This window comes from Kwoniella pini, chromosome 4 (assembly GCF_000512605.2).
Source record: "Kwoniella pini CBS 10737 chromosome 4, complete sequence".
NCBI lineage: Eukaryota > Fungi > Basidiomycota > Tremellomycetes > Tremellales > Cryptococcaceae > Kwoniella > Kwoniella pini.
The window spans coordinates 100822-126299 of record NC_091719.1 but is presented as its reverse complement, the minus strand read 5'-3'; the positions used below and the strand labels follow the sequence as shown (position 1 = coordinate 126299).

Sequence of the window (25478 nt, the reverse complement as noted above, 5' to 3'; positions counted from 1 at the left end):
AGCACTGGGTGATCACAACACATAGATGAACGCGGGGTTTCTGGCAGTAATATATCGGTCAACATAATGCGAATGCCTGCTTTTACTACGTGGAATCATGCTAACTTACTCGTAATCGGTCATATCCTCGAAAGCATTCTCGTATAATCGCGTTTCGTCCATGCCTTGATCTTTCATTCTTTCTGTCAATTCGATCTTGTATGTAGTAGCTTCTTGTTGTGACATAATTGACATGTCTTGGAGATCTTCAGGTAAGCCCATTGCTGCCCTTCTTCTCGCTTGTTTGCGATTGAGTGCACCCAGGTAAAATCTCATGGCTATAATCAAGCAGAAAAGGACCACCCAACAACCGATGTCGGTATAAAGACCAGTTTGGTATACGGGTGCTTCTCGTTCCAGGTAGACTGCACGGAAAAAGACGCCATCAACACTGGGATTTCATCTGAAGATCACCTAAAACCTTACCTTGTGGACCGATGACGTTACCTACAGCGTCGTATGCCGCACCCGTCAGTAAGAACGCCCCTGGTTGTATTCGCAAAGGTGACTCACCAGCACATTGGAAGACGAACATTGTAGCGAATACGACAACTCGCTTTGTGGTTCCAGCTTGGTTCAGATTCGCCCATGAGTAAAGAAGTGGTTCTGTCGGTTTATCAGCATCTACTCCATAGAAAACGCATACACGTGACTAACGAATTCCGGCCAATGGGTAGGCTATGTAGTAAGAGGCCAACAGAGCGCCAGATTTAGACCTGTTAACGTTGACCATAGCTGAAGCACCAGCGATGGGGAAGAGGGTGATGATAGCGATCACAAGCCATCGAGCCTTAAACTTGTTGGTAAAATATATCCCGATCAAGAGGGTAATGATGCCAATAACTCCAGTAGGAATTTGCATCAGAATACTCTAAGTGAAGTGAGAATCAGCTCACACCCAGGAGGAAGTTCTCACCACTCACTTGGAAGGAATCGAATCCAAAGCCCTTTGTTATCAAGCCTGAGAAAGCGCCGAAACCACCTGCTGGAGTCGAAGTGCACAAGTACATAAGAGCCCACATGTAAGTCTTCGGATCGGTATACGTTTCTTTCACTTGATTCCATTTCCATTCGCCCGATTTGCCACCTGTATTGTTCTCCTTCAATCGATCCAATGCGATGAGACGGTCATCACCTTTTCGAAGAAACTTTGCGGTGGTTGGGGAATTGGGCAGGAGATACCATACCTGTTTCGCCATCAGAATTGCTTTTCTGATCTCAATGATAGATATGGAAGTAACTGACAACGGGTATACCAGCCAGGGAGATCGCTCCCATACATAAAAAGATACCTTGATATGGTCGAATACTGGAACTCACATGGCCAACACCAAAGGCGATAAGTGGGCCAAAAATTGCTGCAGCAGAGTTGGCAATCTGATATGCAATGGTTCGATAAGATTGTTCTCTTCGTGTCCACCACATCTGAGTGATCAGTACGAAGGAGGGTAATATTGTGGCCTCGAAGGCTCCAAGTAGTACTCTTGCAATGATAAGTCCAGTGAAATTGGTTGCTGCAGCGGTGCAAATAGTGACGATCGACCAAGCAGCGTAGTTGAAAAGGACCCAATATTTGACTAAGCTCGGTCACTTTAGTTCTCAATATTGTGATGAAATCTGTGCAAGCACTTACCAGGGAAGACAACCAAAGCATAAGATGAAAGGGGCTGACAACATAGCTGGGCGAGGTAGACCACTGAGGTCAACCAACTATACTGAGCTCCTACGAGCCCTGTCGATTCTTTAAGGTCAAATACAGCAGCTTGAGCAACCGTTCCTTTGTCGAGTTGTTGTACAAGATACACCTGGGACCAATCCGTGAATCTAGTAGAACAACGTATAGTTCAAGCATCAACTCACGATACACATTGGTATACACACAAAGATATCAATTTTTCGAAGAATCCGCTTGGAATCATCAACAGTATACTCTACGTGTCCTCCATGATCTCTCAGTATGTCCGCTGCTTCATCCAGCTGTTTATTCGCATTGTGTTTCTGACGTTGGCCAGCTTCGAGCTCCGTAGTCTCGTCAATGATTGGCTGTTCAATGTGTTCAGCGGATCCTTTGTCGTCTTTGGTAAGCTTGATCATGATTAATCACTTAATCGCGACAATTGGCGGTATCACCTATTGACGAATGGCAAGGCAGCCTTCTATATGTACTTCATGCTTACATCTACTTATATATATCCAGTTTGGTGCTCATGAATCAGTATCAGGATACGTATTTCCAAGATCAGATAGATTTTCTCGCAAGAATGAAACAGCGAAGAAGGGATTTTCAGAGACTAATACGAAAATGACATAACTGTTAAGGGCCTAGAGATAAGGGTTGCGATGATAGCTGTGACACCCGTTGGTCGAAAGACTCAAGCAAACGGATGGCAGTCGTTGTGGGACTGGGATAATATGGGATTGAGCGAGTCCGAGGTTAGTCGAGATCGACCCTGTTTTGGAGTTTCCACGCTGGGGCCGGGAATAAGCGGGCCGGTGACCCTCAGATCACCCACTTTTAGCGGTTTCCCCACCTTATGTTATCGGATTTCACGTAAATTCCTCACGATCCCACGCTTGATCAACGTGTCATATACTCGTAACGCTTAACTCCTTGATTTCTTTACTGTAAATGTTCGGTATAAGTCTTATACCGAACGGCGCAAAGATTCGGTCCGAACGACATTTCAGACGTGTTTAAGCATCCTACATCCTGACATATCTATATTTTCAAATCCGTATACTTAATACATTATCATACCCCAATAATAGTCTTCGAAGAATCAATATCATTATAGTTGCATATGGTCAGGATGTCGGACGCTATCGCTCCTCTCTCCTTGTCTCAGGACAAGTCAGCTGATCTCATATCGCTGTTGATGGATGGGCTACTTCACATCAAGGATACGACTGGACGATTTTTGCTCAAACGTCAGTCTACTATTGATTCGTGAGAAGTCCCACAACTGATGATCATATTGTAGTCCACGATGGTACCCTGGTAGACACTAAAGGCTGGGAACACCCGACTGTCTTCTCATGGGAATGGACACACGGTATCGCTCTTACAGCTTTATGTCATGTGGGTTTGCAAACATACTTGATCCAGTTAGCTGTGCTAAGATCTCTGCTATAGCACTCTGCTCTGGATCCTTCGTCCCCAGGTGCCCAGAAGTCTTTAAAAGTCGCACTTGATTGGTTCGAGACTCAATGGAAGAGAACCGACGGAAAAGGTGCACCCAAAAATATTAACACCATGTCCCCATTCTACTCCCTCGCCTGTTTCGTCGAAGATGGACGAACAAAAGATCCAAAATGGAATGCATGGATAGATGAGTGGGCCGAATGGATCATGAATGGACTGCCGAGGACACAAGAAGGTGGTTTTCAACATAGTGAGCTACGATCAAACCTTAGCATGCACTACAATATAGTGTGCTAATTTGGGTTTACAGTGACATATGTTAATATGCACGAAAATAACTTGTGGGATGACACCCTCATGATGTCCGTTATCCCTCTCGCCAAAATCGGTATATTGCTTAATAGACCTCATTACATCGAAGAAGCCAAATATCAGTTCCTCATTCACATCAAATACTTAGCCGATTCTGTTTCTGGATTATGGTACCATGGATGGCAATTCACCCCTGAAGAGATAAAAGGTGGTCAAGGTGGTGCCGAGACTAACGGTGGACACAATTTTGCTAAAGGTCTGTGGGCTCGAGGTAATTGCTGGATCACGGTATCTATCCCCATGTTCCTCGATATCCTCGGTGACAAGCTTCCACCTACCGACCCCATATACCGACACTTGGTATCGATATGGCGAAGGCAAGTCGATGCATTTGTTCGATCTCAAGACCCCAAAACTGGATTATGGCACACTTTGATTGTTGATCCTACGAGTTACGTAGAGACTAGTGCTGCCGCGGGTGTAGTCGCCGGTATCTACATGGGTATCAGACAGTGAGTGCATTGCTACCGTTCTGCAGTCTGCGTGTGGACAGAATGCTGACAATTTAAGCACAGAGGATTGATATCCGACCCTATTTACCGACAATGTGCTGATACCGGTCTTGCTGGAGTCATCGCACAAATTCAACCAGATGGAGAAGTTGCAAATGTCAGTTTCGGAACTGGAATGGGTAACTCTCTACAATTCTACAAAGACATTGCTATCACATCGATGCCATATGGTCAAGCACTTGCAATGCACGCTTTGGTAGAATGGCAAAGATTGCAAAGAGGAGAAGGGGCTGCTTCAGCTTAAGCAGAAGAGTGTAGCTGTACATACATACTGGGAAAGCAATGACATTAATGCACTGTGCTTTGTCCATGCAGCTGCAAAACAGGTTCGACGTTTCTTGACTTCTCTCGCACAGTGTTGAACCTCGTCGTCGGACTTGACCGAGTGGACCCTTTCGCGCTATACTCACAATTCTTGAGCCTCGCTTTGCACCTTGTTTTTCGGTACTCCTGTTCTTACGGTCAATCGGCTGTCCAAGACAGATTGGATATGACTGAAACCCGTAGAAATCGGCTCTGATCACACCTCGACCTCCACAAACCTCCACACGTCCGACATGCTAACGGACTCACATTTTACCGAGAAGATAGCGGGGTGGGTGTTCTACCGGGCTTACCCCGTATCCACCTCGTGATCGAATTAAGCATGACAACAATTCTAATCTTGCAAGAAGTATATACACTGTTGTATGGTGATAACAATTTACAATTTTCAGAGTACCAGATGTAGTCTTTGACGATCAAAACGATACATCACGACAAATCGAAATGACAACCGCAAATCCTCTCAGTTATCCTACATCAAGGAAGCCCTTCTCGCTGGATACCTTCCGAAATCCCCCTAAGGAGTATCGAGGTGCTCCTTTCTGGGGATGGGTCACCAAGCAAGAAAAGCAAGCGACTTTAGAGCAGATAGACATGTTCGAAGAGATGGGTATGGGTGGATTTCACATGCACACACGTGTTGGATTGGATATACCATATATGGGCGAGGAATTTATGGAAATCGTCAGAGGCTGTGTGGACAAAGCGAAGAAAAAGGGAATGTCAGCATTTTTGTACGATGAAGATAGGTGAGTACGATTTAGGGCATAGCAGGAGATTTATTCGACTAAATAGAAGAATGCAGGTGGCCGAGTGGTTTTGCTGGGGGTAAAGTGTTAGAAGGACATCCTGAGCATAGGCATCTGCATTTACTGTTCACACCTTGGGCATACGGTGAAGAAATAGGGTACACCAAGCCGTACGTCCACCTTAGCCTGATAATGCTTGTCACACTCACCTGCAGTCCTCCAGGAATTTTCCCATTGCCAATGCAGCTCCGATGCGAAGCGAACTTGGCGAACTTCTCGCTACATACGCTATCAAGCTTGATCACGGCCGACTATCCTCATCACGTCGGATATCCTCGCCATCAGAATCTACTTCCGGCGAGAAGGTGTGGTACGCATATGCCGAGCCATTACCTGATAGTGGCTTCTTCGGGGACCAGACATATACCGATCTACTTAGTGAAGACATGACCAAGCGATTCATAGAGCTCACACACGAGGTGTACAAAAAACATATCGGGAAAGATTTCGGCGGAGCTGCTCCTTCTATGTTCACCGATGAGCCTCAATATTGCCCTATGTCAACCCTCGCTGAATCTGAGAAATTGCAAGATGTCTTCCTACCTTGGACGAAAAGGATAGTGCATTCGTTTAAAGAAGCCAAGGGAGGGGATCTTTTAGAACTACTGCCTCAACTCATTTGGGATCCCGCAGACCAAGAAGCGAACACAACCAAATATCAATTTTTAGATCATGTTTGCGAGCTATTCGCCAATAATTACATTGGAGTCCTCGCTACGTGGTGCGCAAAGAACAATCTCTATTGTACAGGTCATATGAATGCAGTGAGTTCTATTGCGCCACGAAAAGATCAACGTGCTTATTTCGATGCCGAAAGGAACCGACTCTGGCATCTCAGACAGCCCAGACTGGTGAGGTGATGAGATGCTACCGAGAAATGCAGTTCCCCGGTATTGATATGCTTTGCGATAAAAGAGAATACAACACCGCCAAACAATGCGCTTCCGTTTCTCGTCAATATGGCAGAACAGGTGTCATGAGTGAGCTCTATGGCGTAACTGGTTGGCAATTTACTTTCGAAGGACATAAAGGTCAAGGAGATTGGCAAGCTGCTTTAGGCGTGACATTCAGAGTACACCACTTGTTCTGGAGCACGATGGAAGGAGAAGCGAAGCGGGATTATCCAGGGTGTATAGGGTATCAATCGCCTTGGTGGAAGGAGTACGCTCAAATCGAAAATCATTTCGCTAGAGTGAACTCTGCTTTGACAAGAGGTAGACCAGTCACACGAGTAGCTGTTATTCATCCAGTTGAAAGTTATTGGTTATGCTTTGGACCTAAAGATAAAAACTCGGAAGAAACAGACTACAGAGAGAAGGCTCACGGAGAACTCACAGAATGGCTACTCGAGGGACATATCGATTTCGACTTTATATCTGAATCCCTTTTCCCCGAACTCACTGATATGGATTCTATTGGAAAGACGTTATCTGTTGGCAAGTGTCAATACGAAGTGGTAGTCGTACCCAATCTACGAACAATCCGATCAACAACCTTATCCCGACTGCAAAAGTTCGCTGCTCAAGGTGGTAAAGTTATTGTCGCTGGTATCGCGCCCTCACTCGTAGATGCCCTGAAACCTACCTCACCTCCTGAAATCAAAGGATCAGTCAGTCTCCCTTGGTCCAAAGCTCAACTCCTGTCTGCCTTACATCCTCACCGGGATCTTGATATGATCGTCAGCAATACTACCTTATACCGGGCTCAAGGCACCAGAGCAGATTCATTATTCTATCAAATGAGGGAAGATGGCGAGGAGAAATATATCTTCATATGTAATACCGATAGAAAGGAACCTTGTCCTGTAACACTGAATGTAAGAGGCGAATGGAAAGTAGAGGTAAGTCGAAGATCAGAATACGGCACAAAGTAAATCTGACGTCAAGGAACTGATAGGCACTCGACACTTTTACTGGCTCATGCTGGGAAGTCAAGGCTGAGCAAGATAATGGTCAGACCGCATTCAAATATTGGTTCGATGGATGCGAAAGTGTTATACTTATACTTCGACCTGGTAAAGCCAGCCCTGACGCGAGAGATCAAACCATAATGAGGAGGCATTATAAGCAAGTTGGAGATGTCAGTGTGCCTTTCTATTGTAATTCGTTTCTGAACTGATTCTCGAATCTCCTTAGGTCAAACTCCAGTCTGTTCAATTGCAAGAACCCAACACCCTTTTGCTGGACTACTGCGAATACAAGTGGAATGATGAGCCATGGCAAGGGGCTGAAGAGGTCTTGGCCGTAGATCAACTCATGCGACGACGCCTTGGTCTTTTCCTCAAAGGAGCTAAATTCCGCCAACCGTATACAATACCTCAGGACAAACGTAAAAGTATCGGAAGACTCAGATTGAGATTCACTATCAATGCAAAAACCACAGTGGAGAAGAGCAATCTTGCGATTGAAAGTCCTGATAAAGTTAAAGCGTACCTCAATGGGCAATCTATCGACCTCAAACCGAACGGTTGGTGGGTAGATAAATCAATTAAGACTGTACCTTTCCCTCCGATCAGCGAAGGCAAACATGCACTAGAGTTAGAATATGATTATGGTATGCTCACCAACCTTGAGCGAGTATACTTGTTGGGTGATTTTGGTGTGGATGTCCGGGGTCGATCTGCATTAATTGTACCTCTTGATCTCAATGACGTTGAATTCGGAGATATCACTCGACAAAGCTTACCCTTCTATTCTGGAAATGTTACTTACCATACCACCCTCGAATCAGATGGCAAGACACCAATCGCTCTGCGTGTAGCCCACTTCGCTGGACCAGCCGTTTCTGTCGATATAGACGGTAAACGATCGGCCCTGTTGGTACATGAACCATATGCATTCGAAGCTGGAATTCTATCGAAAGGTGAACATAAAGTAGATTTCACATGTTATGGAAATAGACATAATTCTTTTGGAGCGATACATCTGGTGGATAATAAGACGAATTGGCTTAATGCTGATTCATGGAGAAGTGACTTCGATTGGTGGTCCGAAGAATATGTACTTGGTCAAGCCGGGATATTGAATGCTCCAAGGGTCGAAGTTCCGGGATTAGAAGTCCCGAAACAGGTTAGAAGAGGATTAACTTTGCATGTATAGAGTAAATAATCATTCGATACATGCATCGAAGTCATTGATGTAATTTTCATGCATGTCTATTTATTCTTCTTTATAAAATCGCGTCCTATCTTTGATCTTTGTACATCGCGCATAGCCCCTTCTATTGCAAAGATATGGCCATTCCACCGTCTACGAGTACGCTAGCTCCTGTACAGTATTTACTCAAATCACTAGCAAAGAAGAGCACTGGTCCCACTAGATCCTCGGGCTCACCCAAACGGCCTAAAGGAGCTCGTCTGACTTGATCCGCTCGTTTTTCTGGGTTAGATAGGTCTTCACGGTTGATATCAGTCTCGATAGTTCCTGTGAAAACCATAAGAAGTCAGTAAGGGCAGAGTACATGTACCGATACAACACCGTATGATGGAAATCTCCGATAAAGGAAACCACATACCAGGTAAAACGGAATTACACCTTATCCCTAATGGTCCAAGGGCGATCGCACAACTCTCCATCAAACTTTTGATTCCAGCTTTTGTAGGCGTATAATGACATTGTTCTCCACCGCCCATTAACGCTGAGATACTACTTATTGAGACTATAGATCCTCCTTTGGGCTCTTGCTTTGCCATTTGATTAGCGACGGCTTGAACAGTATAAAATGCTCCATTCAGATTCACATCTTGGACTCTTTTCCATAAATCATGTGGGAGATCGAGGAAAGTGTGAAAAGGACAGATACCAGCATTGGAAACTAATACATCTATTCGAGAGAAAGCTTTTACACCTGCTTCGACAATCTTTTGCTTTATTAGTAATTATAGATATCCTAATCAGCTATTTGCTACTTACAGCTGACGCTGTTGCCGATTGTGCAATATCGCCTGGAACAATCACTGTTTTGACTCCCAATTTTGAGCACTCAGCTTCTACACCTTCTATGTCCTTCCTTGTGGAGTCTCCAAGATGATGAAGGATCACATTCGCACCATTTCTTGCGGCTCCTAATCGTACGGACCCGAGATCAGCAGGTCTTACCGAGAAATTAGGGGATCCACTCGGGATATTCGGGGTGCTTACCGATTGCAATAGCTCTACCTATCCCCGTCGAACAACCCGTTACAGCGACGACTTTTCCCTTGAGTAGTCCGAATGACATGGTATGAGCATTCGTTGTGGTGACTGAAAGTACTATTTGAGGCGAGATTTTTGGAGGATTTATATCGTGCGAGAAGGACAAACACGTATTGCAGATTTTGCCGATCCTGGGGTAACTTAAGAACCGAGTTGTGCGGTATAATCATTCCCCGAGTTAGCGCAGTTAGCGCATTAACCGGTCTCATTAAAACCGACCCAGGGCTGGCGAGACAAAGTTATCCCGTATATGTACTATAGACTACATGTGCGTAATAGACCTTCTCTTCATAGCTTTTCTTTCCAAATACCTTATTCAATTCCATTAACAGAGCAGAGATCAAACGCAGACAACCAACAAGATGCCTAAAGAGTGGCCTACCATTGTGAGTTCCTTTGAGTCAAAGTCTCAGTTTGAGAATTCCGCGATCAAATCTCATTGCTGATAACCACTTGTGACCAACAGGCTAAGCTTGAAACTTTCATCCCCAGTGCCCAAGGATCTGGTGGAGACTATCACAGGTGAGCTCACAACAAGCCTGCTTTGATGAGAGTAGCTAACGAAACTTGCCCTTTGTAGACAGAAGGGTGGTCATTGGAGTGAGTTCAACCGGTTAATCCAGCAAGATATCCGCTGACTCGGATGTCAACAGTCATTCAAGGTGACATATCATGTCCCATGCACAAATACCCCGACTGGAGAGAATCCAGAGCTAAGTGGGGTATTGGAGTACTTGGATCCCTCTTCGGTGAGCATATTCACTTGTGTGTGGAACGCAAATTACTGATTATAGAGTTGTCCAACAGTCAAAATAACAGCTACAGATGGTACTGTTGGTTACGCTACTGGATTCGGTGGACCTCCAGCGTGTTGGTTGATTGAAGAGCATTTCTCAAGATTCGTCGTTGGTGCCGATCCCAGAGATACAAATGCTATTTGGGATCAAATGTTCCGGGCTTCAATTTTCTACGGTCGGAAAGGTGAGCAGCTGTTTTCATTCTGACACGTTAATGGTGCCATGAGGCTGGGATTGACTTGTCAAATCTGATAGGTCTCCCAATGGCTGCTATTTCAGCAGTTGATCTCGCGATTTGGGATTTACTCGGTAAAATCCGTGGTGAACCAATTTATAAGATGATCGGGGGACGAACTAAGAAAGAAATTCCCTTATATCTCACTGGCCCTCAAAGTGCTTCAGCCAAGAAATTAGGCTTCTGGGGAAGTAAAGTTGCTCTACCTCATGGTCCTCCTGATGGCGTAGAAGGTATCAGAAAAAATGTAGCTTACCTAAAAGCTAAGAAAGAAGAAGTTGGTCCAGATTATCCTCTGATGGTTGATTGCTGGATGTCTCTTGACGTGCCATACACTCTTCAATTAGTCAAGGTCAGTCGAAAAACACGGATAAAGCAATGATTGAGATCCGACACTGATTACAAATTCGTGATATAGGCTGTGGAAGACGCTGGAGTCAAAATTCACTGGTGGGAAGAAGTGCTTCATCCAGATGATTTCGATGGACACCGAACCCTTAAAAAGGCTTTCCCTCATATCTTATTCACCACTGGTGAACATGAATACTCAAAATACGGATTCAGGAAATTGATTGAAGATCGATCAATTGATATCCTTCAGCCGGATGTGATGTGGCTTGGTGGTCTAACCGAATTGATCAAGGTTGCATCGTAAGTACAAGAGGTGTGACTGAAGGAAACTTAGTATAGGGCTTATATCATGACGGTGCATAGTATGGCCGCTGCGTATGATATCCCGGTCGTCCCTCATGGATCAGGTCCATACTCCTTCCACGCAATTATGTCTTTCCCTAATTCAGACTTCTGCGAATACATCGTGAGTCCACCTTCTTCACCCCTAACTTCGCGGCCCACAAGCTGATGATTATGAACGATATTTAGGCAAATTCTCCTGACGGTCATACAGTTTTACCTTCTTTCGGTGATTTATTCACCAACGAAGTTCTACCTCTTAATGGAAAAGTCAACTTGACGGACGAACCGGGATTCGGTCTCACTCTGAATCCTAACGCTCAACTCGTTCCATACTCTGACTTCTTCAAACCTGTGAAAGGTATCGGATATGCAAGTGAGAAGCCCGAAGAAGTCGCCCAAGAAGCATCTCATTAAAGAGCAACAAGAATTGATTGTCTAGCAAAAATCATGGATAATTGCAATAAAACATAACTTCGTTCTATTGTCCGGCCTATGCATCATTTGAATCTGTATATGAGTATTATGGTCATCTCATGATTGATTCGTTAGCAGACAAGATGCACAAGATGATTATACATCGTAGCGCAAACACAATGAATGTCATAAACCCAAAAAAGTATCTTAGCATAATTATAAAGTTGTATCCGCTTGAAAGAGTCCAGCAGGCAAATCGAACCAAGAATACAAATCCCCTAAGCCAGGTTGAACAGCCCAAACGGGTAAATGTGCCAAATCATGTTCAGGGGGAGTGACATGAGGTGTTTCTTGCAATTGGTTCTGGTGAACAGCACTGTATGCTGTTCGATGGAAATCCAATAGGACATGAATCGCGTCTGGTAGACTTGATGTAGTGGTACCGCCTGCCAACGAGTTTTGCCATTTCCTCTTAGCTCGTTCCAGGAGTTTGACATATTGATCTATTCTCGATCAGGTCAGCATAATCCCATGGTACGGGTGTGGACGGTGTATGATGACATACTGGCTAGACTCCAGTATACTGACTGCTCTTTGAGAGCTGCTAAGATCGTGTTGAAGTTTTCGTCAGGTTGAGTCTGATGATTTAAGAAAGAATGTACTAATTTAGTATTCATCAGCTTGGTTTTGTAGTAGATGATATAGGTGAGCCTACCAAAGATGACTCTGGCCGCGACCCAACAGCCCCAGATGAACACCGGGCTTGAAGTTGTCATCCATCCAAGAGCTCTTGCACTGCTCGTCAGGTTTGCCATGGCTTTGGCCGAATCTAGGCATGTTGATACATATGGTTCTTCAGGCTCCCCATGAGCCGGATACGCGTGATTACCATTCAGCTTGAGCAACGTGCTATAAAATCAGCTCCATATCGTTCTGATCGATAACTCACGCATAATACGCCGCTTGCTGTCATACGCATGTCAGCTTTGACCCCGCATTATTAGTCCGTTCGGAGCAGATGAAACTCACGATCATTAACCTCATCCCTGGTGGTTCGATTCTCTCCAGTGGTGCATTGGCGAACCATCGCTTAGTAGATGCAGTAAGAGCAAGGGTTTTGTCTTTTCGGTTATTCATCGCGCGACTGTCGCCAGGCTCAAGCATCTGGCTTTGTAGTGTATGCGCTCGACCAAGAAGATCAAGGGCTTCCACGAGATAAGCCATAGGACTAACATCGTCAAGATCGAAGTAGAGAGTTTCGCGTTGGAAGATTGAGCGGAAAGGTGGACTTTGATGCCAGTCCTGCGAGACGGCAACACGGTATTAGCATATACATTTAGGTTACACCTCGATTCTGGGCTATCCTTTGTGTACAGCGCGAGGAATCCGAGGGACGTAGATTGCAGGACAAGACTTACTGACCGTGCCCACACGGCATCAGAACAAGGTAATCTCCTTTTAATGTCCGAATCCGGTAACGCAAAATCCCATCCTGTAGCTACACAAGCATATCTATCCAGGCAGAATATGAGCCAAAAGAGCCTTCTTCTTGACTCGTCTTCGTGCCAAGTAGTAGCGGGTGGAATGATCACAGTTCTGCTCAACGCCGGTATAGGGGCTATACTCGCCCAAGACGGCGCTTCTTCTTCTTTCGATAAGCCCAGATGTACAGCCGATCGGGTAAGTAAAGCTAAGATACCCCAACTACTAGGTCCTTGTTCAGAACCTATTAAATCCAGAGCAAGTAATGCTAATGCTTGGACAGACGATATAGACGTCGATTCTACTGCATGAGCCAGTACATGCTGTTTGGCTCTCTTTTTTATCAGATCCTTTGTACTATTAAGTCGAGGATCGGTAGAGAGCCGTAATGTCACTACGACTATAGCGTGATGTACTATTGTCCAAGGTGGCTTGAACTCCGGCATATTCGGAGATAGTATAGGTGCCCAAGGGTGTATGTGGGTAAAGAATAACGATAAGAGGTCACGAACTATGTCGTCACTGGGTAAGATGTGTGGATCGAGGAACGAGGCTGGTGATGCCATGTTGACACCCGGTGAGGTGGATATGGCTAGGCTGGAAGGGTCAAACCCACTTGTGGGACTTGGATCCGCTACAAATGGTAATGATTGGACTGATGGATTGGATAGGTTGGAAGGCAAAGAGTTGAGCTGGGTTTGTGAGGGAGCTATACTGGTTTGTATAAGTGGATTGAAGGTATTTGTCTGAGCGTTCGGCAGAAAGTGGTCGTTTAACGGTGTCTGGGTATCATATGAGAACGAGGGTCCGGCAGAAGGTCCTGCTTGTCGTATTTGTGCTAGTCTGCTCTCCTGTTCTGCTAATCTGGCTTCGTATGTTTCTATCCTCTCCTCCAGGAGCTCTGCAGAGATGTTAGCATAATTGTCTCCATGGCATCACAGAGAGATATTCCTGATATGAATCAAAACTCACCAACACGTTTAATCATCTCCAGGCCCGTGCCCGGCCGCAACCCAGGTTTCAGCTTGGGCGGATAAAAGCATTCTGAGGGATCTTTAGCACAATTTAGGCATGTTGGCTTGTTACTGTCGCATTCTATTGGGAACACAGGCCAAAATAAGCTAGGTTAGCGTTGGATCCTTCTGTAGTAAACGGAGATGAGGAGAAGGTTGTACGCAGGAAACTTGATACTTGCTGACTTTCTTCGCCCTACAGCGCACGCATGTCACGGATAGAGGTGCATTGATGGACTCTCGCCGTGAGTCTGGTGACAGCTTTTCTGTTGGTATCTTAGGCATTCTTGCTTGTTGATGAGAATGGTCGATAAATGAAAGAGAAAGAAAAGGCGGGAATTAATAGTCCGAAACCCGCGCCGACATTGGTTACGAAATTATGTGTTTCCCCATGTGGGCTCCCCTTGCCGTACATAAAACGTATATCTATACAACATCACTATTCGGAAGCCTGAAAAGCCCTTCAGGGTACCCTATCAGATTTGGGAAGTGGGAGATGCTGATGCATTTTGTACGGCTTCATTGTCTGACAAGCGATGATATGTGGTCTACGGAATCTATTGAATCTACTCATACAGAACTGCCCATTCGGACGCAACTATAGCCGATTAACCCTTTACTCGTACTAGAAATCTACATCTTCCAACTTCTTTCCATCAATGTCCACTGGTAAAGCGGCAATGACCACTGTGATCCACCTCGCTCCGTCTGGACCAGCTTCCCATGCGTGCAATGTACCCGTCTGAACCACTAATTCACCAGCTTTCACCACTGTACGTGTCTCTCCTCCCTTCCCATCCGGCAGAATCAGAGTTGCGCTTCCAGATATGATGATATTGTAATCAATTGAAGATGTTCGATGCATTCCTATTCGGAAGTTTGGTGCGACATCCGTGACTTGACCATTCGTTCCTCCTGGAAAGACTACCCCTGGAACGTTCCCCATCGCTTCAGTTATATGTTTAGCACTGATTATATGAGGGTTTGCAGTAGGTAAATCGCTTGAAGAGTATAGTGGTGTGATATGGGCATTACCATCGAGGACTGGTCGAAGGGAAACACTGTCATCGTGTATCGTGACTCTGGAACCATCTATATCGTCTGAAGTATGGGTTGTTATAATTCTTCGAAGAGGCGCAACGAAACGCGTGTTTTCAGAACTCATATTGACTGAAGTGTTGACGCGTAATTTACTCTGATTCTGTATGTAGGTGTGTCCTAGGAAGTTCTCGAGTATGTCAACTTTTTTTGCCCGGTCAAATCAATCCAACAAAGGTATCGATCACAAACAGCAGTTTCCGTCTTCACGGGTGCGTCAACCAGAGCCCGACTCCGAAGTACTCTGAATTATTCAAGACACGCTCGGGGCGAAGATACACCGGTGATGTCGGATGTAGTTCCGGTAAGATACTGTGCCTAATCCTTATGTCATCGTATCCTGAATCATCGTCAAGACTGACCGACCAAAAATTGTCGTTGAGATTAATTGATTAAATCAATGATAAGCGTAGGCTACGACAATGAATATTCCCTCCTTACACAATACAACGTCAGCTGGAGATCAGGTTGACGATGGCGCCATCAAATATTCAGCAGGTGAGCTTGTATATATAGTGTCTCTCAAAGTCAGATCCACTGACTCCTTGCAGACTATCAATACTCTCCAAGCGAATTGGGTATGGGTACCTAATTGGATCGACTCATCTTCAGAGAATACGGCTGCTCGTCTAGTATCCTTCACCCGAACCTTTGAAACATCAACAAAACCATCTGCAGCTGTGCTACACTTTTCTGCTGACACTCGGTACAAACTTTTCGTCAACGGGCACCGAGTAGCTGTTGGACCTTCCAGAGGTCATTCAACAATATGGTATTATGATACATTAGATGTCGCTCCCTGGCTAAAGGACGGAAACAATAAGTTAGAATTTTTGGTCATCAGATATTTTGCGGGCTCTAGAGGGGGTATGCCTTTTGAAAGAACCAATTTTCCTGGTCTCACATGTATAGGGAAGATCGGAGAACACGATATCGCTTCTGCACAAGGCTGGGAAGCTGTGATGGATGAAAGCCGGAGATATCCTACCGGTCTACAAGATGATGTCTTCCTCCATGTAAGCTAAAGTTTTCTTTTCCTGTCCCAGATGACCTAGCTGATAGCGCATGCAGATCAACGAGAGAGTTTCCCCCGTTTCCGCTACCCAGTCCGTAAAACCAATCCCATATTCCTTTAAGACCTTGAATGGAGAGCTCCCGCCTTGGAGATTGCAGCCACGTTGCATCCCCATGCCTGAGAGCACATCTATCGCTGTCAATACCATAAATGCCTTAGAAAGCTCAGCCACAAAGGACGCCTGGACAAGATACTTATCAGGAAGTGGCTCAATCGATTTGGAAGAGAATACGAAACATAGCTTGGACATCCAGGCAGACGTGCATTCTACTGCATTCGTACAATGGTCATTCTCGTCCTCCAAGGATGCTGAAATCAAACTAAAATTGACATACTCCGAAGGTTACGAGCTAGAACCCAGATTTTACCCTTGGTTACGTTCCAAAGCGAATCGTCTGGACTCCAAGAATGGGTTGTTGATAGGACCTTACGACGAGGTCACATTGAAAGTTCCAGCCGGTGAGACAATCACATATGAACCCTTTTGGTTTAGGACTTTTCGTCTTCTCCGCTTTGAAGTTGAAATCGGGAGTCAGCCTGTTCAACTTGTCTCTTTCAATGCCACTCAGGTGAATTATCCTTTAGCCGTGAAAGGAAGTTGGAGAGAAAAAGGAGACGAGTATAGTGAAAGAATATGGGATGTATCAATAAGAACCTTGCGAAACTGTATGTTTGATGGATACTCGGATTGTCCATTCTACGAACAGCTTCAGTAAGCCAATACTAAACTCGGCAAAACCCACTGAAGCTGATATCAACGGCTGTCTAGGTATTCCGGGGATAGTCGATCTGTTGGTTTATTCCATTTCTTGATTTCAGGAGACGATCGTTTGATGAGACAAGCCATTGTCAATTATGCCGCATCGATCACACCCGAAGGTCTCACTCAATCGAGATTCCCCTCAGCTGTCAAACAAATCATAGCAGCTTTCTCCCTTTACTGGGTGCTGCAGGTCTGCGATCATCATCTGTATTTCGGGGATTCAGCATTCACGAAGTCGTTCGTACCTCGAATCGATGGTGTATTCGAATTCTTTGATCAACATATAGACAAGCTTGGTCTAGTCAGTGGGATCTCAGAAGACATCTGGCAATATTGCGATTGGGTTACGACCTGGTCTGCTACGGATGATCATCCAGACAAAGGTGTTCCTACGTCAGGCAGGAAGACAAATCGACATACTTATCTATCATTACTGTACGCTTACGTCCTTCAGAAGGCTTCAAGTCTGTTAAGACAAGTTGGTCGACCTGGAAACTCCGCTGAATACTCAAATCGATCAGAATCTCTTAGAAACGCAATTAAGAAGCATTGTTACGACGGAGAGTACTTCACAGACTCGACAGTCGATGTTGCCGACGACCTCTCATATTCCCAACATTGTCAAGTATTTGCCGTCCTAGCTGACGTACCTCTTTCATCTGAGGATAAAATCAGAATCTTGAAAGGATCATTTGGAGCTGAGAGATTCTCTAAATGTTCATACGTTATGATTTTTTACGCCTTAAGAGCATTCGCGATAGCAGGTGATGAGGCCTATGAAGGATTCTATAAAAAAGTGTTTGAACCCTGGAAGAGAATGTTAGATAATGGGTTGACAACTTGGGAAGAAGATGATGTCAGAATGAGGTCTGATTGCCATTCTTGGGGAGCAGTCCCGCTTTACGAATATTGTACAGAAGTAGCTGGGATCAAACCGATCGAGCCTGGTTTCAGAAAAATCATGTTCAAGCCTAGAATTGGCCTTTCAGAAGAATTAGAAGTCAAAGTCGCGTTAGGCAAAGATAATTTGGCTACGGTGTCATGGAAAACAGAAGGTGAGAAGAAAAGAGTTGATCTAAGATTTAAGAAAGCCATAGAAGTTGTCAGTCAGCTTCCTGGTGAAGCTAGAAAAGAAGAAGGCAAGGTCACAGATTTGAGCTTCTATATATGATACCAAAAATCAGCTATGACTTATATCGCGTGCCTGAGGCAGTAATGTGGCGACTGTAAAAGAAGATTTCTGTAGCCATGTTCGCGAGCTACGTTTTTGGTCAGTCTCATAGACGTCCTACTTGATGCAATGTTCACTCATTCGGAATGCTCATCCGGTAAATCAGACAACTATCATCTTCTATTCTCGACAAGGTGTCCTTACCGATGCTGGATACTAACAACGAGACCGATGCATCCTGCCAAATCCGTCGGGTCCACTATCGTGGACAAAAAGTTGCGACCCAGAGAAAAGGGAAAACGTGTTCAGATATATTACGTGAACCCGGATCATTAATTTGCCGTTGCTCATCTCAACACAACCATTTATAGACACCATCTGTGCTTGGCGCTAATAGAGCAGGGGAAAAGAGAGTAGGCATTAAGGCACCGGACCTACTTCGATGTTAATTTCCTTTGATTGCGCCACCATCTCCAAATGCTTATGTCTAATATAAATTACCCACATGATTATACCCTGTCTACTGCTTGTATGACCTTTGCTGATTTACGCATCGGGGTATATATAGATTAAAAACCGGGGTATAATAGTAAAACAATGTAGTTATCGCGAAAATGTTGTGCCGTTGATCAGGTGCTCCGGTACGGTTCTCCGTGGGTCATAAGATCTAAATTTGGAGGTTGGTATCGGATATTTGATATATGAATAGATTATATGAAAGTCTATTGAGATAATCTGATTGTCTATCGTCTAAGGGTCGGATTCACACCATACATAGATTGTACGAGATGGCACAACGCAACAATGAGATTGAATCAAATAGACAAAATCATGATATTGTTCCTGTATCTTTGGGTATGAACGAAAAGGATAACGAACTTGTTCATAATGATCACCTACAGACCGCTGAGGAAATCAGGAGGACAATCTCTAAAGGTGGTCAAGTTCAAATGAGGTCCAGCCTCGATGATCTTGGTATCTGGGCCACAGTCAAGCAAAATAAGGGTATTGCTGGTGTAGCTATGGCTGCTGCTTTCAGTGCCTCATTAGAAGGTTACCGTGAGTGCACACATACCTTCAACCATCAAAAAGAGACACCAGGAGGCTTTTTTGCTGATGAAAATTGATTTTCTATGAAGAAATCAACTTGAATGGTGGTATCATATCAAACAAAGGCTTCATCGCTTTGATGCCAAGAGATGCAAAAGGCGCAATCAATGGATCGAAGATTGCTCTGTTCGGCGGCATGCAAAGTTTAGGCCAGACTCTTGGTCAAATTGTAAGTCATTGCAATCAAAGACACGAAGTTTTCACTCTGACGAAGCGGAAAATGCAGTTTTTGCAATATGCCACAGATGCTCTTGGTCGAAAAGCCGCACTATACATCCTCTGGGTATTCCTTGTGGTTGTAAGTTTCTGACTACTGTAGCATGTCTAGGGTCACACTAACATGTATATCGCATAATATATAGAGTGTTATTATAGAAAGTCTGGTCAAAGGTTGGCAGACTTGGCTTGTGGCTAAATTATTTTCGGGTATCGGTGTCGGAATGCTTCAAGCCACTTTGCCAGTATATATTGCGGAGATCTCCCCCGTCAATCTTAGAGGGTTCCTGATTAATGCTTATACTTTGTGAGCAGCCGTAAACCAACTAAAATTGCATTCAGAGCGTTCTGACTTGCCTTTGTCTGTTAGCTGGTTCTGTGTTGGCCAACTCTTAGCAGGTGTCGCTTTAAACGAATTAACTGCCAAGAAGGTCAATTTCAGAGATGCCATCTATACTCAATGGGGGATGATTGGTGTTATGGGCATTATTTTCTTTTTGATTCCTGAATCTCCATGGTGGTTGGTCAGCAAAGGGAAATTAGATCAAGCCAGCAGGATGTTGGCAAAATACCATGGTCGAATCGAGGGATACAATGTTGCAGATGAAGTTGCAATCATGACAGCCACTATCGAAGCGGAGAAGAAAATAGCTGAGAGAGATAATCAAGAAGGTCCGTGGGCCGTCTTCCAAGGGACAAATCTCATTCGACTTCTAATCGCGGCTTGGCCAAAAATCATCCAACAATTTGTCGGTTTATCGGTTTTCAATTCCTATTCTACCTATTTCTTCCAATTAGCTGGAAACAAGAACCCTTTCCTCGTCACTGTCATTTTAGGATGTGTTCAACTTCTCGCTATGCTTGTAACAGCATGCCTTTCCGATTCTATTGGACGAAGACCTTTGACTGTGTATCCATATGCAGTTACAACTGGATCGGTATTAGCATTAGGTGTGATCGGATGTTTCGACTATTCAAGTAAATCTCTTGGATCCCTACTCATTTTCTTCGCATGTCTTGCCACTTTCACAACTACAGGAGCTTCTGCTATTGGTAAGTTCTTTCGGATTCAGTATCTCTCGTTGACAATGCTGACATACTCTTGATTTAGGCTATGGTATGTGCCTTTCCAGCCAAACCCACTGTAACACCTAGCTTGAGACATCTTTTCAATACATCTTCTTCTGATCTATCACTTGAAAAGCTAATGTTGTTAATGGATCTATAGCTTACGCTTCGGAAATTCCAACTCAACGCCTTCGTGCAAGAACAGCAGTAAGTCGTTTTTGACCTCGACGATGGTCGTAGCTTAATATCGCATTCATTCCTTAGGGATGGGGTTTGGCGATCTCCAATATGGTTGCGATTTTGTTCAGTTTTTGTACACCACTTATGCTTAATGGTGACGCTCATTGGGGTGTCAAGACCGGTTTCTTTTTCGCTGGTACTGGTACTATCGCCACTATCATTGGATGGTTCATCTTACCTGAAGTAGCTAGAAGATCACCTGCAGAAATTGATGAGTTATTCGAAAAGAAAGTTTCACTTAGAAAATTCAAGGGATATAAGACTGAAGTTGAAATGGTCTCTGAAGAGAACAGGGCTATTCAAGATGGTAGATAGACTTAATAATCAACAGGGCTTTTGGGCTTGGACATTGAGTCGCGAGTGATTCTCCGTAGGAATGGTAGGTTGCTTGATTGTAGGCCCTTCATCAACGTACTGGGTCAGTATTTTTTATGGTAAATACAAAATGTATGTTTGAATCTCATGTCGATTGGACCTCTTTCTTCTAAGTCTCAGCCCACAGACAGATGCAAGCGCTCAGGTGATCTTTATGAGCAGACGGATAATACCTGCTCGGGTCATTTTGGTCAGCTCGCGATCAAATTGTAAACATCATCTCATACCGTCTTAGCGAAGTTATTAGTTGATACAAATAGATCGGCTCGGCTAACCGATATTCGGTAACGCTATAAGCTCGGGAATTACGATATCGGCTCCACTTTAGTGTATCATTTGAGAGTTTTTTTGAATCGTTCCATATCGATGTAACCAAATATTGAATACGCTTTCGACCGACATACTCTGCTTGCACTATAACATGCCCTGGTTCATTTTGTCAGTCTACAGCCAATTCGTGAAGCTTGTATCTCCGCAATGAGCTTGTTTGGCTGCTTTTTGATATATCGATTTGACAAGTACATCAATACATGGTACTATTTCAACGCATCGAGTTAATACAATTTCCCCATCGAAACAAGCATTACAAATGTCCACACTGATCATCATTTATGGAAAGTCCACCACACCTGATTCTATACGTTCTAATAAAGACTGAGATAAGATTTGTTCTTCGTCACACATACTACATAACATTTTAATAATTCCAATTTGTTGAGATGTTAAGATTTTCCCATTTTCAGGCTCAGGATATTTTACCAACTTCTTCAAACTTTTATGACGCTTTTGAGAATCTTTAATAACTTTCTTCAGAATACTTTCAAGAGTCATCATTGTCGAATTTTCATTCGCAGGAGAAACATAAGTTACTAAACCCCTTGAGATATTTGTTAATTTCGGTGAATTTGATGGAAGGTGAATTAATCGAAGCGTCATTAATAAAGAATGTGATGGATGTACAGGAGATGGTTGACAATGTATTGTATTTCCTCTATTATCAATTATCAGCTTAATTGATTCGCTTTCAAAATATTAAACATTCAACCTTACCCCCAACATCCTATATCTTCTAAAACTTGTTTTTTCTCCTCTTTATCTTCTTCATTTTGATTTTCCCATAATTCACTAACATAATGTGTTAAATCAACTTCACCATATTTCATATTCAGCCATCCATCCTCCTCAGGAACTACCTGCTCATTGGTTTCAATACCATTTTCAGACTCATGATGTTCCACAGTTCCATTTTGCGAATCCAAATTAGGTTGTACTGGAATTTCACAGAATCCATATTCTGCAAAAAGAGTCGAACTTGAATGACCTCCATATTCAAAGAAAACTTCCTCATCCTTTTTTAAACCATTATCTTGACAAACAAGCTTGAAATCAATTTTATTAGGTAATAAATGTTGATCTGCTTTTCTCAAACCCATTGTAGTGTTACCGTTGTTCGTCGTTAGTGGAGGTGAAGGTAATGCGATATCAGATTTCGACCCATTAGATTTAGTTGACATGGATAATTTGCGTATTCGTGAAGAAGCTGTTGGTACTTGTTTTACTCTTGGAGTTACTATTTTTTCATTAGATGAATGATTTATGAAATCCATAATTGGTACGAGGGTATGATTATTTCGCTCGGATGGACTAGGTAAACCTAATGGAATTGAGATCGATCGAGTATTGACTACAAAAGCGCAAATAAGTGTCACTGTACCACTTATGGTGATCAGGAATCGAAGCCAGCTGTAATCCACTTACCATTCAACCATGCCCATAGAATGACTTCTTTATCTATACTTTCGACCAAATTCTGAGATTTAAAAGGTTCTTCTTCAGTCTAGGCATATGATTGTGAGCTTCATCTACATTTTCTACATTCAACGGACATCGAATAACTCACTAGAACCTCTACTAAAATCTCATATTCTTCATCAAACCTTTTCTTCACATCTTGTACTTTCAACTTGGCAGCTTGCGATAAACCGATATCATATAAATGATTAAACCATTTCCATTCTACTTGTGGTACATTTTCTTTTTGTGTCAAGATAGGAGATACAACCCATGTGAGAGGATGCCACGGTCTAAATGTTTTAGGTAAACTTTCTATATATTCTTTCCAATTACTCTTATATCTATTTTTGGAATCTTTAGTCAAAGCTAAATGAAGTGTAAGTAATTGAGTAGTATCTAATTTTCTACCTTTTTCCATTCGAGCTTTTTTCGAGATAGGTGTTGTTGAATCATTTGGATTATTACGAGATACAGATTGAGGAAATAAATGAGAAGGAATAAGGGAGTTTGGTAAAAGTGTTAAAGGGTTTAGCATACATGTTGAAGGAATATGCAAGAGTGTTTCTCCTTTCTACGAAATAGCATGATCGAGTCAGCTTTGAATCGTTCCATAAATGTGCAGATCAGCTCACTTTGAGATCCTTTGAAGCAGTCATACCTCTTTCCAAACCTGTCCCCCATATGAGTCAGCACACGTGTCATGTAATGGTTCGGCTTCTGATGCAAAGAAATGATCAACTTACCTGGAAGATCTCTCAAGGATAAGTTACTTTCGAAACCTGGATGTTTCTCCTCTAACCATTTCAATACGTTATTCCACTCTTCGATTTCTTTGTCAATCATGATTGATATATTGTTACAGCAGAACTTTGTGGGTTCATGGCTGCTAGAACAGCAACTGTATAAGTATATTCGGGATATGTACGAGTAAATTGAGTCAATATTTTATGGAAAATGACATGTTTTGAATGATGTGGATACCCCGCGTTTTTTAGCGTATAAATAAATGTCTATGCCGTAAATATCCAACATTTCGAATATGCTCGACTATTACTTATCTTACCTTTCATACTTCTTAGACTGGCATAGAATATTCTACAAAATCTCGTGATTGACTTTACGGCCGAACCAAGATCATTTGAAGAGAGTGAGAACCGCTTGACCATTCCAAGACAAGACGTTCGAGCTACAGGGCTCGACGAGAACAGCGCAAATTCAAGTTGACGAACCAAACATCATGGTCAATCCCAATGAAGATACAGAGTTGTATGTATTGAGAATTATTTATAAAGAATCATTCGTTGAATCTCACTGAGATGCTCTTTAAACCTTTCAAGAAAGAAAGTGTAACTAATCTTCAATTCGACGCAGTAACGATGCACTTCGAGCACATGGTATTCTACCGCCGAAACCACCTTCTAGATCCCCTTCACCTGATATCCCACATATAACCCATCAAGATGCTATAAGAGCAATAGCAGCTACAGCAGATACGGATCAATTAGTAACTTTATTGGAAAATGATAACCTTGATTCAGATGATGAGAGGATGTTTGAAGATTATAAGAGGAAAAGAATGAACGAATTAAAAAAGGAAGAAAAAAAAGGAAGATTTGGGTCTATGGAACATCTCTCAAGGGAAGATTTTGTCAGAGAAGTTACGGAAGGTAGTAAAGTCAATCCGGATCAAAATCAAGATCAAGTTGGATCTTCAAATGATTTGAATGAGGAAGATGAAGAAGATCAAAAAGGCGGATTACGAGGAACTGGAGTAGTTGTTTTTTTATTTAAAGACTCGTAAGTCCCTCTTCTTTTAATTGTCTTGATTAGCATGACACTGTGCTCTATTTTCTATACAAATCAGCGTACCACTCTCACAACATCTCAGACCACTATTACATCAATTAGCTGCAGTTCACCCATCTACAAAATTCCTCTCTATACCTGCTGGATTATGTATACCGAATTACCCAGATAAGAATGTACCTACTTTACTTATATATAGAAATGGGGAAATCAGTGGCAATGTTATAGCTGGAATGGGTTTGAAAGGAATGAAAACGACTGTTAGGGGTAAGTACAGTAATCTTTCAGACTTTATACAGTCGTCTGGATCGGTAATAAGGATATAATTGAATTTATGCTAATATAGTAGTATATATACAGATCTGGAAGGCTTGCTATTATACTATAAAGCTATAGAGAAACCTTCTTCAGCTTTACTTCGTCAACAAAATGCTGATGGAGATTCAGAAGAAGAGAATGATGAATATGATTTCGATAATAAAGTAGGAGGAGTGAATTCAAGATCAACGAATATACGGTCTGGTGGTATAGGACTGGGAACGGGTAGAGGAAAGAATGAAAGTGATGATGACGGTGATGACGATAGTGATTTCGATTTGTAACGTAGTGTAACTATCAGTTATGACAGACATTAGCATATTTGCGGGATCTGCATTTTGTCGACAGGGTATGCTTTGGAAGAACGACCCATCGTCATTTAGAATACATCACGTAGTCTCGTCAAGATCAAGACT

At 43.2% G+C, this 25478-nt stretch overlaps 11 protein-coding genes across 11 annotated transcripts; 6 read left to right on the top strand and 5 right to left on the bottom strand.

The window, feature by feature from the left end:
- Positions 1 to 12: 12 nt before the first annotated feature.
- On the bottom strand, positions 13 to 2133 carry I206_103049 (uncharacterized protein; the record flags this gene model as incomplete). Its single annotated transcript, XM_019153712.2, has 9 exons — positions 13 to 40; positions 110 to 404; positions 466 to 486; positions 553 to 645; positions 697 to 910; positions 963 to 1226; positions 1285 to 1616; positions 1673 to 1844; positions 1900 to 2133. The coding sequence occupies 9 exons, from the start codon at positions 2131 to 2133 to the stop codon at positions 13 to 15; spliced, it is 1653 nt and encodes a 550-aa protein (XP_019013873.2).
- A 716-nt stretch (positions 2134 to 2849) lies between these two features.
- I206_103048 (uncharacterized protein) lies at positions 2850 to 4309 on the top strand (the record flags this gene model as incomplete). Its single annotated transcript, XM_019153713.2, has 5 exons — positions 2850 to 2967; positions 3021 to 3118; positions 3173 to 3431; positions 3492 to 4005; positions 4069 to 4309. 5 exons carry the CDS (start codon positions 2850 to 2852, stop codon positions 4307 to 4309), a joined length of 1230 nt encoding a protein of 409 aa, XP_019013874.2.
- A 524-nt stretch (positions 4310 to 4833) lies between these two features.
- Positions 4834 to 8296, top strand: I206_103047 (uncharacterized protein; the record flags this gene model as incomplete). Its single annotated transcript, XM_019153714.1, has 6 exons — positions 4834 to 5138; positions 5195 to 5308; positions 5362 to 5962; positions 6016 to 7038; positions 7095 to 7277; positions 7334 to 8296. 6 exons carry the CDS (start codon positions 4834 to 4836, stop codon positions 8294 to 8296), a joined length of 3189 nt encoding a protein of 1062 aa, XP_019013875.1.
- Positions 8297 to 8417: 121 nt separating this feature from the next.
- I206_103046 (uncharacterized protein) lies at positions 8418 to 9416 on the bottom strand (the record flags this gene model as incomplete). Its single annotated transcript, XM_019153715.1, has 4 exons — positions 8418 to 8620; positions 8712 to 9057; positions 9110 to 9261; positions 9338 to 9416. 4 exons carry the CDS (start codon positions 9414 to 9416, stop codon positions 8418 to 8420), a joined length of 780 nt encoding a protein of 259 aa, XP_019013876.1.
- Positions 9417 to 9753: 337 nt separating this feature from the next.
- I206_103045 (uncharacterized protein) lies at positions 9754 to 11533 on the top strand (the record flags this gene model as incomplete). Its single annotated transcript, XM_019153716.1, has 9 exons — positions 9754 to 9777; positions 9858 to 9913; positions 9972 to 9991; positions 10045 to 10140; positions 10199 to 10372; positions 10444 to 10775; positions 10842 to 11074; positions 11138 to 11240; positions 11306 to 11533. 9 exons carry the CDS (start codon positions 9754 to 9756, stop codon positions 11531 to 11533), a joined length of 1266 nt encoding a protein of 421 aa, XP_019013877.1.
- A 216-nt stretch (positions 11534 to 11749) lies between these two features.
- Positions 11750 to 14313, bottom strand: I206_103044 (uncharacterized protein; the record flags this gene model as incomplete). The annotated part of the gene is made up of 8 exons (XM_070202672.1): positions 11750 to 12036; positions 12099 to 12194; positions 12249 to 12328; positions 12483 to 12499; positions 12563 to 12835; positions 12952 to 13916; positions 13988 to 14110; positions 14211 to 14313. The coding sequence occupies 8 exons, from the start codon at positions 14311 to 14313 to the stop codon at positions 11750 to 11752; spliced, it is 1944 nt and encodes a 647-aa protein (XP_070058773.1).
- A 340-nt stretch (positions 14314 to 14653) lies between these two features.
- I206_103043 (uncharacterized protein) lies at positions 14654 to 15193 on the bottom strand (the record flags this gene model as incomplete). Its single annotated transcript, XM_070202671.1, has 1 exon — positions 14654 to 15193. One exon carries the CDS (start codon positions 15191 to 15193, stop codon positions 14654 to 14656), a length of 540 nt encoding a protein of 179 aa, XP_070058772.1.
- Positions 15194 to 15600: 407 nt separating this feature from the next.
- On the top strand, positions 15601 to 18135 carry I206_103042 (uncharacterized protein; the record flags this gene model as incomplete). Its single annotated transcript, XM_019153718.1, has 4 exons — positions 15601 to 15624; positions 15678 to 16142; positions 16198 to 16913; positions 16971 to 18135. The coding sequence occupies 4 exons, from the start codon at positions 15601 to 15603 to the stop codon at positions 18133 to 18135; spliced, it is 2370 nt and encodes a 789-aa protein (XP_019013879.1).
- Positions 18136 to 18923: 788 nt separating this feature from the next.
- On the top strand, positions 18924 to 21084 carry I206_103041 (uncharacterized protein; the record flags this gene model as incomplete). The annotated part of the gene is made up of 7 exons (XM_019153719.1): positions 18924 to 19194; positions 19275 to 19414; positions 19472 to 19543; positions 19608 to 19768; positions 19832 to 20514; positions 20666 to 20736; positions 20794 to 21084. 7 exons carry the CDS (start codon positions 18924 to 18926, stop codon positions 21082 to 21084), a joined length of 1689 nt encoding a protein of 562 aa, XP_019013880.1.
- Positions 21085 to 21753: 669 nt separating this feature from the next.
- I206_103040 (uncharacterized protein) lies at positions 21754 to 23781 on the bottom strand (the record flags this gene model as incomplete). The annotated part of the gene is made up of 7 exons (XM_019153720.1): positions 21754 to 22135; positions 22195 to 22337; positions 22416 to 22828; positions 22903 to 22981; positions 23045 to 23509; positions 23571 to 23608; positions 23682 to 23781. The coding sequence occupies 7 exons, from the start codon at positions 23779 to 23781 to the stop codon at positions 21754 to 21756; spliced, it is 1620 nt and encodes a 539-aa protein (XP_019013881.1).
- A 394-nt stretch (positions 23782 to 24175) lies between these two features.
- On the top strand, positions 24176 to 25346 carry I206_103039 (uncharacterized protein; the record flags this gene model as incomplete). Its single annotated transcript, XM_019153721.1, has 4 exons — positions 24176 to 24204; positions 24310 to 24735; positions 24803 to 25011; positions 25105 to 25346. 4 exons carry the CDS (start codon positions 24176 to 24178, stop codon positions 25344 to 25346), a joined length of 906 nt encoding a protein of 301 aa, XP_019013882.1.
- Between the last annotated feature and the right edge of the window lie 132 nt (positions 25347 to 25478).